The sequence below is a fragment of the Hippocampus comes genome, unplaced genomic scaffold (assembly GCF_001891065.2).
Source record: "Hippocampus comes isolate QL1 unplaced genomic scaffold, H_comes_QL1_v1.1 scaffold302, whole genome shotgun sequence".
Classification (NCBI taxonomy): domain Eukaryota; kingdom Metazoa; phylum Chordata; class Actinopteri; order Syngnathiformes; family Syngnathidae; genus Hippocampus; species Hippocampus comes.
The window spans coordinates 16,651-29,891 of record NW_017806275.1 but is presented as its reverse complement, the minus strand read 5'-3'; the positions used below and the strand labels follow the sequence as shown (position 1 = coordinate 29,891).

Genomic DNA, 13,241 nt, shown 5'->3' with positions numbered 1-13,241 from the left:
CGACAGCATCATCGACGTGAGCGGCGCCCCGGGCCGGGCGGCGCCCGCCCACAGCCTCATCCCCTGCACCTGCTCGCGCGGCGCCCGCCACAGCTGGTCCCGCCTCAAGGTGGACATCGCCGACGTCAAGCAGCGCTGCTTCGAGGACATCAACGAGTGCATCCACGCCTCGGCCGGCAAGCGCAAGCGGGTTCTGGTCCACTGCGGCGACGGCTTCTCCCTGGCGCCCACCTGCGTCATCCAGTACCTGATGCTCAAGCGCAACATGCGGCTCGTGGCCGCCTACGAGCTTCTCCGCGCCAGGTATCCCGTCAACATCCGCGAGTGTCACCGCAACCTGCTGGTCAGCCTGGAGAGGACGCTCAGGCCCGGGGACGCCGACCCGGAGAGCTTCAAGCAGGCCATCTCCAGGAAAGTGGCCTGGACCTGACTCCGCCCTCCCGTCAGACCGCCGCAAACTTTGCCCGGTCTCCCCGGACCAAGTCCCAACTTCTCGGCGACGTGACGAGAGCCGGTTCGGGTTCCGGTGAGGTGCGTTTCCTAACCGTGCGGTTCCTCGCGGATCTCCGGTTGATGTTTGTCAAGAACTCTTTGATTTGACTCTGTTGAATGGGGTTCGAGTGCCACGTGGTCCAGCGGACTCCCTCCAGTTGACCTTTTGTGAGCGCTCTCTCTCCCCAAGAAAATGGTTGTGGGCTTTTTTTTTTTTTTTTTAAGGGCCATTACAACAAACAGCTCAGATGAGTGAACCCTGCCTCTGGTTCCGGAGATTTGGTGTCGCATGGTTGGGCCCACAGTTCAGGTTTTTAGCCTATTTTCTCAGATTTTTTTTTTTTTTTTTTTAGCTCCATCACCACATCTCTGGAGATTTTTTTTCTTTGGTGCCATCTCAACAGATGCGTGAAATGTGGTTCTTGTTTCATAGATTGCGTTGATGGGCGTTTTTAGCCTCAAACCCCAAGAAGTAAGTTTGAGGAGAGATGTGTAAAACCCATTTCTGATACCAGGCGATGTCTGGTGGACCTCCAGTTGAGCTGCCGTTTTAATTTTTTTTAAAGCCCCATCCCACCGTGTCACGGTCTCAGTGAACCAGGTGCTGTCTCAGCCTCCAATTGATATTTGAGAAGAACTCTGTCAGTGACTCTGCATAATGTGGTTCTAGTACCAGATGGTCCAGCAATTTTATGGGGGATGGACTTAGATGTCATCTTTTCTGTGTGTTCCCTTCCGAAGGATTTTTCTTTTTTCTTTTTTGCTCCATCCCAACGTCTGTGATCATTCCTGAAGGCCGGTGCTGGTTCCAGAGGTGTGCTTCTTGGACCATGTGGGAGCGACATCGCCACATCTGCAGCTTGTCCACCATCCTTTGTCATATATATATATATATAGTTTCTTCCCAATATCTCAGGAGATGTGTGAGACCTGGTTCTGGTTCCACGGGTGTGGTATGTGGTCTACTTGATCCTTTTTGTGAGTCTTCCCTCTCAGATTTTTATTTTTATTTTTTAAAGCTCCATCAGCACCACATGTCAGGAGATGTGTGACTCGGTTCTCGGTCCAGGGATGCGCTTCTGCTCCCAAGTGGTGGTGTCTTGTAGACCTCCACTCGATCTTTGTGATGAACTCAATCAGTTTTTCTCTCCGTCCCAACGTCTCAGGAGACGGCAGGTGTGGTTCTGGTTCCACTTATGTTGCGCGATGAGATCCCCCTTGGGCGTTTTCTCCCCAAGATGTCTGGATTTCATCTCCACGGCAAGCTCTCGGCAGATGCGTGATGTGGTTCTGGTAGCTGGCGGTCCAGTTGAGCGGTCCAGGATCCTCCCAAGTGGTCCTCTTCAGAAACTCAATTGGTGTTGATCTTCCCGGTCCTCAGTGAGATGTTTTGTGTTGATGTTCCTTTTCGATGTGCTCGTCTGCTGCTGGAACAACAACGTGGACCCGCGCTGAGCTGTCCTCTGTGAGGAAGAACTCTCGCTGTGCACCGGTTGGATTTTGGGGGGTGATTTGAAAGAAGCGCGTGATGGAGGTCCTTGTTGTGCTTCGCTGCGATCATAATTTTGGTTCGGTTCGACAACACGGCAAAACGATTTGAGGTGAAAATGCAAAAGAGACGTTTGAGGGACATGCAAAGGGGAAAAAAAAAGGGCAAGAACGAGGGGGAGGGAAGAAAACAAGTGGTCATATCATGAGAATCAAGTCAACATTTTAATAACCCAACGTCAAAAATTCCCACAACCTGAAACAGAGCTTGACTATTTTGTGGTCATGTTACAACTTTATTTTCGAGAATTTTTCTGCTCATATTCAAACTCGCCAGCCGATAATTAGCAAGGGAGCAGAAAGTTTTTTCAAATCGGCACAAATGCTTTCTTGAGCTCAGCATTTTGGCTCGCCTCCGAGAACTCGGCTCAAAGTGTCAAATGGTGACGTTGGTTTGTTTCTTTAAGTTGTCAGGAGTCGACTCCCTGCCACTTGATGACAAAGCTTTTTTGATATATGCAAATATTTCCAAAAATGATTCGTTCAACCGCGATAACCGGACGCTAACATCTCGAAGTGGCTAGCGGCGGCTACGCTAACGCGGAAAGCGTCTTTGGTTGGTTTGTGATGTGACATTTGCACCTTTTCTCGACGTGTGCTGTTCAATTTCTCTTAGATTTTTTTTTGTTTTCCGTGCAAACGTGAGCTTTCGTGAACGCTGGCTGGCTGTTGTATTTTAGCGCTTTTGGTTTTCTGCGTCCATGGTGAAGGTGAACGTGAACTTTTGTTCTCCTCAATGTTCTCAGGTGATTCCTCGGTGGTGCGACCACGTTTGTACTGTTCGTTCAATAAAAGCTGACTGATATTGATAACGTTTTGGTCGTTTAAAAATAAATAAATCAGTGTCAAGACAAAATCGATACCGCATGCTCATTAGGATCTTTGTGGAGGGGAAAAAAAATGTGCGCCTCCACATTTTTATGGGTACCCGGAAGAACAAAAAATGTTTTGCAAATAATATTTGGAGGAATTTATTTTTAACTTTGTTGCGTTTGATTTAAACGTCTCGTGCAGGCTAACGATTGTCAAAATTCGCAATAAACATGATAGCATCGATGTGTGTGTAAAGGAAATATTGTCAATGCGGGTACGTCATCATCTGGAGCTCTCCAGTTTTTCTTTACGTTCGAAAAATTGCATTTTTTTTCAATATAAAATTGGGAGAAACTACATTATGAGTTTGGCTTCACATCTCATACAGGCTAACGACTCGGTGATTTCATAATAGTCTGCTACAAAGAAGGCATAAAAACGTTTGTTGTTAATGATTTAGCATCGTCCTTTTCTTTTGGGATCATTTCAAATTTGTGTGACTGAACTTTTAGTGTAACACTCGAGTAACTCGTGTGGTAACGTGTCGGTTAAAAAAACAAAACATTAACACAGACAAAAAAAATATATGTTGAATCATTATAGTTGTCTTTTTTTTTACACATTTTTGTGTTTGTGTTTTCAACTTTTAGTCCAAAAAAAGAAAAAAGTTGCGCTTAAATAGACAGGCTAATGGCAGAATTCCAGCAGAAACCTATTTAAAAAAATCGCCCACTGTCGCTACAAAGCATTTGGCGTCTTCACGTTGCTTGTTTGTTTGTTTGTTTTTCGCTCCAAAGTAAAAATAACTTAACTGCCGGTTGTCGACAACTGTGCAGGAGCAATCAAATCATTAACCATTCAAATCAGCACAAATGTCTTCACCTCAGACCGCTGCGTTTATTCTCCGCAGATGCTGCATTTTTGTCTGTCACTAGCCACGCCCCCTCCCGGAGAGAAACACATTCGCCCGCGATGCCCGACGACGGACGACGTTGAAACAGAATCGTTATTTACTTTGTGTTTGGTTCTATTTACAATCCGAACCGAACCAATGGGTACGAGGCTTGTTCCCGGGAGTGCGACGGGCTCTTTTACTCGAACCCACGCGCGATTTATTTTCCAATCTCCCTTTGGTGGTCGCGCCTTTGCAAATCGGGACTCTTCTGCTCACACTTCCGAAGAGCCGCCAGCTGACCTCTCCGGAATTGCCCCACTTCCACTTCCTCCGCGTGTGGGACTTTGGGACTCCAAGGCGCAACAACTTTTTTTTTTTTTTTTTAAGGGCCATTACAACAAACAGCTCGAGATGAGTGAAACCTGCCTCTGGTTCCGGAGATTTGGTGTCGCATGGTTGGGCCCACAGTTCAGGTTTTAGTGGACGTTATTTTGGGAGGGGCGGAGCTTAAACTGCCGGGCTCGCAAATGCTGCCACTCGATTGGATGGTGAAGAAAATCTGCGTCCATAAAGGGAAAGAGGCCAGAACGTAAAGCCAACTTTTCAAGGTTTTTCGTCGTTGCTCCTTTTCTTCTCTTCAAAGGTAAGATATTTTTTTTCCCCAACATAGAAATACATCTTGCATTTTACGTGACGTTCTATTTAGTCTGATTTGACCGCTGGTTTAGTTGCACGTTGTCATTTATTTTGTGAAAAGGAAAGTCAACGCAAAGCTGCTCTTGACAGAAAAAAAAATGTTCTCTGCTGCCTTACTCGTCCAAATACGGCACTGTGGTCAATACTGTATTGCTTTTGTAGAATATGAACGTTTTTTTTAAAAACCGTCAACAGAAAATGACATCGCAGCGGCGGTCCAGGTAACGACCAATCAGGACTCACCTGTTTTTCCTGCGTTTGGTCACGTGACATTCGCAGGTTGAGCCAGCCGTGATTGGTCGTTACCTAGGCAACGACTTTGATTTTTTTTTCTTTTCTTCACAGCTTGAAGACAGTCAATCCATCCAACATGTCAGAGTAAGTCACACATAGAAACATAGTTCATGATTATACAATACAATGATTGATTACAAATAATAACGCATTTTAGGTGTTTAATTGGTATGGTGGACTGTATTTGATCTGAAATACTCCGACCCGTTGTATGTTTTGTTTATTTTTGGGCTTTAAATCTTCCAGGAAGAAAATGTCTTTGAGTCGTAAACATCACCTCAAGGTACAAATACGAACGCGCTCCGTGCATGCCCCATCGCACTACTTACACACGACACACATTCTACCCTATGCGGACTCGTCAGACCACAGGACACTTTCCCACTTTGCATCAGTCCATCGCGGGCCCAGAGAAACCAGCGGCGTTTTTCGGTGTGGTTGATAAATGGCTCTTACTTTGCATAGGAAAGTTTGAAGTTGCACTTACGCATGTAGCGCCAAACCGTATTTGGTGACATTGTTTTTCTGAAGCGTTCCTCCGCCCAAGCGGTGATGTCATTCCCACATCGATATTCGGTTTTTGATGCAGTCCCGCCCCGGTCGCTCTTTTTGTACCCAAACGTGGCACCCGCCTGTTTGCCAATGAACCTCCCCACTTGTGGGAAGCTCCAAACAGGTGTTTGATGAGCATTCCGCAAGGTTTCTCAGCTTTTTTTTTTTTTTGGAACATGTTGAAGCCATAAAATTCAAAGTTCATGACTATTTGCTAAAAACAACACTTTATCACTTTGAACATGAACATTGTAGTGTAGTCAATTAAAAAATGTGTTGAACATGTTTTGCAAATCATCGTCCCACCTTCATTGGAATTGGCTTTGTACATACATACATCCGACACTTCACAACGGCTACGTTTGGCCTACAGCTTAGATTTTATTCTGTGCACACTGCTGTAAATATTACGCCAACATTATATACTACACAACCTTGCGAGTACCTCAACTATACCACATCCCCCACTAGGGCGCATGCGGTCATACTCGACACGGCGTGCATACCACACATGTGCCCGCTGTTCACGTTGTGCGCGTTGCTTTGCGTGTTCAGAGTGTGATGCTGGCCATCGCCAAAGGTCACCTTGAGCAGGAGGCCCGCGAGCGCGAGGAGGAGCGGGTGCGTTACATGGCTCGTTGCTGCCCCCCGCTGGTGATTCCCAACACCATGCAAGAGCTACAGGTGCCGAGTACAGTGGACCAGACCAAATAGTGACCACATTTTTTCATGAAGTGCTGTCGCACTGCCAGAGAAGTGTTTTTCATGTGTGGCTTCTCTTTTTCAAACCTCCCCCCACCCCCCTAAACTATTGACCATGTGCGTGTGCAGGAGCTGTGCAGGGAGATCCACCACCAGATCGACGAGATGGACGAGGAGCGCTATGACCTTGAGATGAAGGTCAATAAGGCCAACAAGGAGGTAGGAGGAGCCAACTTGAGTGTCACATCCTTGGCTCGCTAATATGTCAAACGACGAGGATTTTATAATTTTTTTTTTTTTTTACTGGCGTGGCAAACAACACGTCTATGCATGTTAGAGGGAAATATCTGCAAAAACACCCCAGGTCAAATATCGTTGCCCATCGTGGCGCCGGCACCCGCGCGAGCTTTTCACTGAAGACGTCTCCTTTGGCCACGAATGTCGCGTTTGCGATGTGTCCAGATCGAAGACCTGAAGATCAAAGTGCAGGACGTGACGGGCAAGTTCAAGAAGCCGACGCTGAAGAAGGTGCGCATGTCGGCCGACGCCATGCTGAAGGCGCTGCTGGGCTCCAAGCACACCGTCAACATGGAGCTCAGGGCCAACCTCAAGCAGGTCAAGAAGGAGGTCAAGGACGAGGTCAGCGCGACAGCCACACGTTGTACATTTTGCCTTTCATTTAACGGTGCAAAAAAACCCCGAAAAGGATAAAAAAACAAAAAAAAAAACCAATTGGAGTCGCCTTGTAAGGGTGACAAAATAATTCTGGTGGACCACTAGATTGATAAAATGTGTTGCCAGGTCATCTCTGCTAACAATGACAAATAATTCATTCCGAAGAACACTGCACACCTATTTCCATCCATCCATCCATTTTCCAGCCCACTTCTCTTCACGAGGGGCGCAGGCGCACTGGAGTCGATCCCGACTGTCTTCGGGCAGGAGTCGGGGGACACCCTGAACCGGTTGCCAGCCGATCGCAGGACACATAACCATTCACGCCCACAATCACCCCGAGGGACCGTTTAGAGCGTCCAATCATCCTGCCCCATGCATGTTTTTGGAATGTGTAGGGAAATCCGAGTACCCGGAGAAAACCCACACAGGCGCGGGGAACGCTGTGGGGCAGCCGTGCTCAGCAATTGTCTGCCGTTTGCGTGACACACAATGTATCGACTTTGCCCGGAATGTTGACGACGGTTGTTATTCGCGATGATTGCGGATTTTTTCCGTTGTTTGTTTTGCAGGACAAGGAGTTGCGCGACGTTGTGGACTGGCGCAAGAACATCGAGGACAAGTCGGGCATGGTCGGCAGGAAGAAAATGTTCGAGGGCGACGCCTAGCGTCCGACGGGGCGGCTCGGCCGAGCGCCTGGCGGGGCTACTTGCAAAATAAGTTTGGCTTTTGATTCAGGCAATTAAAAAAAACAACCCGCACATTGAAACGATCAGTTTGATTCTTGACTACAAAGTGTCATCACCGTGGCAACAACGTTGAGTGAGTTGCTGTCAAAAGTTGCCGCCCAATCCGGGGCCGATTGAGTTGGAACACTTCAAGCACGGGGGGCTCCGAGTGGAACCTTTTTGCCCATCTTCATCCTCATCTTTCCGTTTCCTCGTTTGATCTTCTTTCGTGCGCGACCTTCCTTCTCGTCCTCCTCAGCTTTCTTCTTCGTCTTCAGACTCGTCCTTCTCGCGTTCACCCTCCTCCTCTTGATCGTCTTCCTCCTCCCGTCCGTCTTCATCCACGCCTCCGTCCCGCAACCCTCGGCCTCGACTTCCTCATCCCGTGCCCGCCCTTCATCTTGATCCTCTTCATCCTCATCTTCCTCAATTCACCTCAATCCCGGCCATCTTGATCCTCCTCATCTTCTCCTCGCTGACATTGCGTCCGTCATCGTCATCATGGCAAGGGGAAGAAAACAATCTTAAAGGTCAGTCGGTTATTTAAAGGGGGGGGGGGATCCGTCCATATGTGTGTGTGTGTGTGTGTGTGTGTGTGTGCGTGCGTTGTATTACACGACCTTGCGCGTCCATTGGCCTGCCAGCTAATCCGCTTCCCTAAAGAGGAGACGGCGCATTCCCGCCAGTGTGGCATTTAAAGCTCATCTCTCATCCCGAGCACAAGACCAGCCAGCCAGCCAGCCAGCCAGCCAGCGAGCCCACTGCCGGCGCCCCCGCAGGTCAGCGACAACAGGCAAGCGTCCTCACATTTTTCACTCCGCTCTAAGCATCATTTGAAGTTCTCGTGACACTTTGTTATCATTTGTTGAAGAAAAAATATTGCCGTTTTTTTTTTTTTTTTTTTGAAAATACTTTTTCGACCACTAATCATGTTGATGCATCGGAAAACTTCCTTTGCGTCCGTCGTCATTTCGGGCGCGTCGGCGCGACAGCGTTCTGGTGAGCGCGTGCGCTGCATTCTTTCGCAGTCAGCAGTGGTATCAAATTTCAGTCCCAAATTATAAAAAAAAGAAATTCAAAGAAAACAGATCTGACGCAGCTATCTTGACAAATGAGGTCGGTAATAAATGAGATGCTAAAAAGCGACATGATGCTACTGGGTAAGCAGGTTCTTGAGGACTTATGTCATTGCCGCCGCCCAAAACTCAAGAGTGAATTGTTTCAATCGAAAAGTGAATCCAACCAGAAAATGTTCAAGAAATAAAAGAAGAAAAAAAAAGAAAAAAATAGGAGATGATGTCACATGACCCCTACGTTGTTAGCAACCGTTTGTGATGGTGTCCCATTTTCATAAAACTTTAAATAAATCCGTTGACTTAAAAAAATAAATAAATAAATAAAATCTCAATAATAAAATTAACTCCACGAACTCCCAAAAAACGAAAATTCCAAATTTGAGACAATGTCTGGGAATAGTTAAATATATTGAGCACATTTGTAGGCCGTTAACAAAATGCATACATGTCACTTTTTAAAAGTATTTCCATTTAATTTATGATACAGGACTGACTGCAATCCTTCAAAAGGAAACCCAACGGGCACTCTGCTCTTTCCTTTATGATGGAAAAATAATTACAATGAAAAAAATCGATTTTAAATTCAGCCTAAAGTAAATGTAACCTTTTAGTTGTTTGCATGATAAATACTTTGGAATGTCAGATATGAACTGGCTGTTTTGCGACATCGTCCCAAGTAGCAAGAGCAGCAGCAGCAGCAGCAGCTTCTTTGTTGTCTCTGTCGCCATGGCAACGATGACAACACGATGCCGTGAGGCTAACTCGTATCCTAAAAATAATACAGGTACAGGAAATACACAACATGTGTAGTTCTACATACCTAAGTAGTGGGAGCTTGTCAAGACATTTTGGTGGCAAAAATGAAAATGTTCAAAAGGGGGGGGGGGAAGCGGGACACGTGTGAAAAAATGGCGGCCGGGTGGGTAGCAGCTGCCTTCTATTTATTTCTCTTTACTCATATGAAAACCTCTTGCGGGTGCGTGTTGGGTTACGCCCCCCCCCCCCGACCCCACCCCACCCCAGTCCCTCTCATGCCCTCAGCATCATGCCCTCGGGCCTCCCAAAATACATTTCGGACCCGTAGCCGCCCCTCAGCGTCGCGCCCAGGACTCTTGTGTCGATGACAGCCAGTTGCTCTCGCGCCAGCAGCGCCGATGCGCTCGTCACTCGAGACGTCTTTTCTTTCAAGACGAGCACGTCGTCCACTTTTGCTCCTCCGCCGACAGCTGAGTCCGCGAATAGACATGCACCCGCCGCCCCCACGTCTATATGATACTGACCCCCTCCATCGTCTTTACCTTATTTCACGCCACTACGCAACTGAAGTTCATCGTCACTAATCTAATCTGAATTTATTCCATTAAGGGATGGGCAAAAAACTGATACCAGGTATCGTATCAAGCCGATAGTAAGCCGATAAGTATTCGTGAAGGCCGCCGACACCAGCCGCCGATACTTACAGCTTCCTGAGATGGCTGAAAACAGCCTTCGTTCTTATTCCGTCACGCCGTTATTCATCATAATACCATCTTTGGACCAATGAGGGCTCGTAGAAAATATTATTAGAAAGAAAATGTTGGACTTGACTTCTGCCTTTTCAACAAGAGACGTCTTCTAAAATTAAATGCGGACATTGAATCTGCATGGATTACTTGAGACATCTTCACATCCCAAAATAAACTTTGAGAGACGAATCAACAGGTTGGTAAGATTCTAAGGCGACCGCTAATGCGCTAAACTTCGACTGTCGCACCAAAAATGAAGCAACGATTTAACAAAAAGAAACAAAGGAAAACAAAGCCAACAACAACCATTTTTTAAAAAAATATTTGGTTTATTTGGATAAACGTGACACAAAATAATTTTTGTATTTTATTTTATTTTTTTTACACTGGACTACATAAATAATATTTTTCTATTTTTGTATTTTGCAGATAAGGTCTACAACGAGAAGCCAACATGGCCACCGAGTGAGTGACATCAAATTCACTGTCCTTGCAAAGAATGCGAACATGTAGCATGCTAACGAGCTCCATACGCCTGCATCGTTAATTTGGCTCCATGGACAGATGCTAACGAGATGAAACCTACTGCGATGGGCTAAATGCTAACATGCTAAAATATAAAATGATAGCAACTTCAGACTAACCCATTAAAAAAAAAAAAGAACAAAAAAACTTAATGATAAAATGTCTAGCGTTAGCATGCTAGCAGCCAATCATTTGTCCGTAATGTGATCTGCGCAGGAAACGACTCTCTGCCAGACGCAAGCACACTCTCAAGGTACGTGTGTGTGTGTGTGTGTGTGTGTGTGTGTGTGTGCGCGTGCGCGTGCGTGCTTGTATCCGTTTGAATACCCGTTTGTGTGCATACTTGTGTTGCACGTTCACAGCCATCCAACCAGGCCTGTCACCTCCACACTAAACATGCTGACGAGTGTTAAAATTCAGTGGAGTTCGTATCTCTTCCTTGTGCTGGCGTGGGTTTTCTCCGGGTACTCCAGTTTCCTCCCACATTCCAAAAACATGCGTGGAAAGCTGATTGAACACTCCAAATTGTCCCTCGGTGTGAGTGTGAGTGCGGATGGTTGTTCGTCTCTGTGTGCCCTGCGATCGGCTGGCGACCGGTTCAGGGTGTCCCCCGCCTACTGCCCGAAGACAGCTGGGATAGGCTGTGTATTTGGATGTTTTGTGTGTGTGTGTGTGTGTGTGTGTGTGTGTGTGCGCGCGTGCATTGCAATTCCTAAGCGAGCACGCGTGTGCCCTCAGAGTTGCATGCTGGTGGTGGCCAACAACCTCCTGGAGGCGGAGGCTAGCGAGAAAGCCGGAGAGCGCGAGAGGTTCCTGGCAGACAAATGTCCTCACATGGACATTCCCTACTCGGGCGACGAGCTGCGGGTGAGTGGACGTCTGTGCGCCTCTCGCTCGCCGGCTTCCGCGCGCTGACGTTTGCCGCGATGCCCTCCTCAGGAGCTCTGCAAGCAACTCCGCCAGCAGATTGACATCAGCGAGGAGGAACGTTACTGCATCGAGTTCAAGCTCAACATGGTCCTCAACGAGGTGAGAAGATGGAGTCATTATTTTCTGAGAAAGGAAAAACTATTGATGGCTGCTGGGCTTTTGAAGAAAGACATGATCGTGGCTGCTCTGCCCTTTGCTTAAGAGAAGAGCACCATTCACGTTTGCCCAAGAGCACCTACGCCATTAATAATAATTTTAATAATCATGCGCCGTTAGCATCCGCTCGGGAACTTAGCATAGCATCGATTATACTTGTATGCAGTATATACTGTAACAGTCAGGGACAAACACTTCTATCTTTCTTAATCGTTGTAGATGATTACCAGGCCGGCCGCAAGTCGGAGAGTGCATGCTAGCCGAGTACGTCCGCCATCGCTCTTCTGGTTGTGTGCCGGAGTTCACCGCTCAGCATTTGGTGCATAGCTTGAGGGAGTTAACCGTGATGGAGTTGGTGCCAGAGTCTGGCCCAACAAATAATTGGGGCCGCCCATTTCAAGCACCGGAGCTGGAGCCAATTTCGCTGGTGGAAAGAGAAAAGAAGTGGTGCTCACCTGGCCACTGGCCCCGGGGATGAGCACTAGCGCAAGCGTGGTGGAAAAGGGCCAAGTGAGAGCAGGAAACGATTCCCGGTCGCTGTGTTTTTTTGTGAGAAGAGTGAAACATTTCCAATCGCTTTCTTCTCAATTGGCTGATGTGAGAGTCAAAGACAATTCATCGCCCTCGTGTGTGAAAAGACGCTTTGGGAACGTGGGGTTCAGTGAACCTCAAGAAAATGCTAATATGCTTAGAGTCGGTACGCTACTAGGTTTCAAGTCCCTGGTCCTGCTGTATCCCGCAGGTGCGGGACCTGAACATCAAGATCGTGGACCTGAGGGGCAAGTTCAAGAGACCCCGTCTGAAGAAGGTGCGCATGTCGGCCGACGCCATGCTGAAGGCGCTGCTGGGCTCCAAACACACCGTCAACATGGACCTCAGGGCCAACCTCAAGCAGGTCAAGAAGGAGGTCAAGGAGGAGGTGAGGAGCATCTTGGGAGACTTTTGGGGGGAGGTGTTGAAAACAGGATGCTGATACTTGGAAAATGGCTGGAGACGCTGCTGAGGATGTTTGGAGACGTTTGCCACCAATGTCGCGCGATGTTGTTAGCAAATTCCCGTCAGCCGCTCGCCGGTGTGTCTGAAAAACACGCACTTTGTGTGTGTTTTTCAGGACAAGCAACTCCGCGACGTTGGCGACTGGCGTAAGAACATCGAGGACAAGTCGGACAGGAAGAAGATGTTCGACAGCTAAACACCGACGGCACACTTGGGCTTCTGCTCTTCTCGTTCAAGTCTCAAGAGTTTTATCCCAAAAGGTTCAACTTGAAAGTGTGAGCACCTTCAAGGAAAGTTCTCCATTGGTGCTTTGTAATGTTGGTATGGAAGACAGAAAGTTCAAGTAAGCGATGGTGTTTTGTTTTCGGTGTTGGTTTGCCAGCACGCTAGCAAGCTAGCGTGTTGTGTTGTGTTTGGAATAAAACTCTTGTGCTCGAATCACTTTACTTCCACTTTTTCTTCTTCTTATTCTTTGTCTTTTCTTCTTGTGTTCAGCACTGACCAACCAATTTAACTGTCTTCTTTCACATTAGCAACATTTTTATGGTGCATTAAATTGTATTTTTTTTTTCAACCTACTTCTCAATGCTGCTAACTCAACACAATAGCACGATTATTGACTGAAGGAACTTACTTGTCGTGGTGGTTGGCAGCGTTA

General features: G+C 47.2%; 3 protein-coding genes across 6 annotated transcripts in view; all 3 read left to right on the top strand.

Annotated features, from left to right (window-relative positions):
• LOC109507914 (uncharacterized) overlaps positions 1 to 430 on the top strand; it is a 3,200-nt gene extending 2,770 nt beyond the window's left edge. Inside the window, exon 5 of the mRNA XM_019857653.1 lies at positions 110 to 430. Within this exon, the coding sequence (XP_019713212.1) occupies positions 110 to 430 (321 nt within the window). The remainder of the gene's footprint in view (positions 1 to 109) is intronic.
• On the top strand, positions 31 to 7,419 carry LOC109507938 (troponin I, fast skeletal muscle). 2 transcript variants are annotated; one of them, XM_019857689.1, is made up of 8 exons: positions 31 to 662; positions 4,145 to 4,337; positions 4,790 to 4,822; positions 4,985 to 5,021; positions 5,846 to 5,974; positions 6,122 to 6,211; positions 6,455 to 6,631; positions 7,240 to 7,419. In XM_019857689.1, the coding sequence occupies exons 2-8, from the start codon at positions 4,201 to 4,203 to the stop codon at positions 7,333 to 7,335; spliced, it is 699 nt and encodes a 232-aa protein (XP_019713248.1). In that variant the 5' UTR covers positions 31 to 662; positions 4,145 to 4,200; the 3' UTR covers positions 7,336 to 7,419. The 2 variants fall into 2 exon arrangements, with proteins under 2 accessions (XP_019713248.1, XP_019713249.1); XM_019857690.1 differs by lacking the exon at positions 31 to 662 and having other exon boundaries at positions 4,250 to 4,391.
• A 635-nt stretch (positions 7,420 to 8,054) lies between these two features.
• On the top strand, positions 8,055 to 13,029 carry LOC109507939 (troponin I, fast skeletal muscle-like). Of its 3 annotated transcripts, none has more exons than XM_019857691.1 (7): positions 8,055 to 8,174; positions 10,406 to 10,441; positions 10,718 to 10,754; positions 11,240 to 11,368; positions 11,441 to 11,530; positions 12,330 to 12,506; positions 12,699 to 13,029. In XM_019857691.1, exons 2-7 carry the CDS (start codon positions 10,431 to 10,433, stop codon positions 12,777 to 12,779), a joined length of 525 nt encoding a protein of 174 aa, XP_019713250.1. In that variant the 5' UTR covers positions 8,055 to 8,174; positions 10,406 to 10,430; the 3' UTR covers positions 12,780 to 13,029. The 3 variants fall into 3 exon arrangements, with proteins under 3 accessions (XP_019713250.1, XP_019713251.1, XP_019713252.1); XM_019857692.1 differs by having other exon boundaries at positions 8,085 to 8,184; positions 10,403 to 10,441; XM_019857693.1 differs by having other exon boundaries at positions 8,116 to 8,188.
• Positions 13,030 to 13,241: the final 212 nt, after the last annotated feature.

What these genes read in the sequence shown, in the direction of transcription:
- LOC109507938 (XM_019857689.1), top strand. Translation starts at nt 4,201, where the DNA reads ATGGTTGGGCCCACAGTTCAGGTTTTAGTGGACGTTATTTTGGGAGGG. An exon ending in ACACCATGCAAGAGCTACAG is followed by an intron (nt 5,975 to 6,121) that starts GTGCCGAGTACA and finishes GTGCGTGTGCAG; the next exon opens with GAGCTGTGCAGGGAGATCCA. An exon ending in AGAAGGAGGTCAAGGACGAG is followed by an intron (nt 6,632 to 7,239) that starts GTCAGCGCGACA and finishes TTTGTTTTGCAG; the next exon opens with GACAAGGAGTTGCGCGACGT.
- LOC109507939 (XM_019857691.1), top strand. An exon ending in ACTCGGGCGACGAGCTGCGG is followed by an intron (nt 11,369 to 11,440) that starts GTGAGTGGACGT and finishes TGCCCTCCTCAG; the next exon opens with GAGCTCTGCAAGCAACTCCG. An exon ending in TCAACATGGTCCTCAACGAG is followed by an intron (nt 11,531 to 12,329) that starts GTGAGAAGATGG and finishes TGTATCCCGCAG; the next exon opens with GTGCGGGACCTGAACATCAA.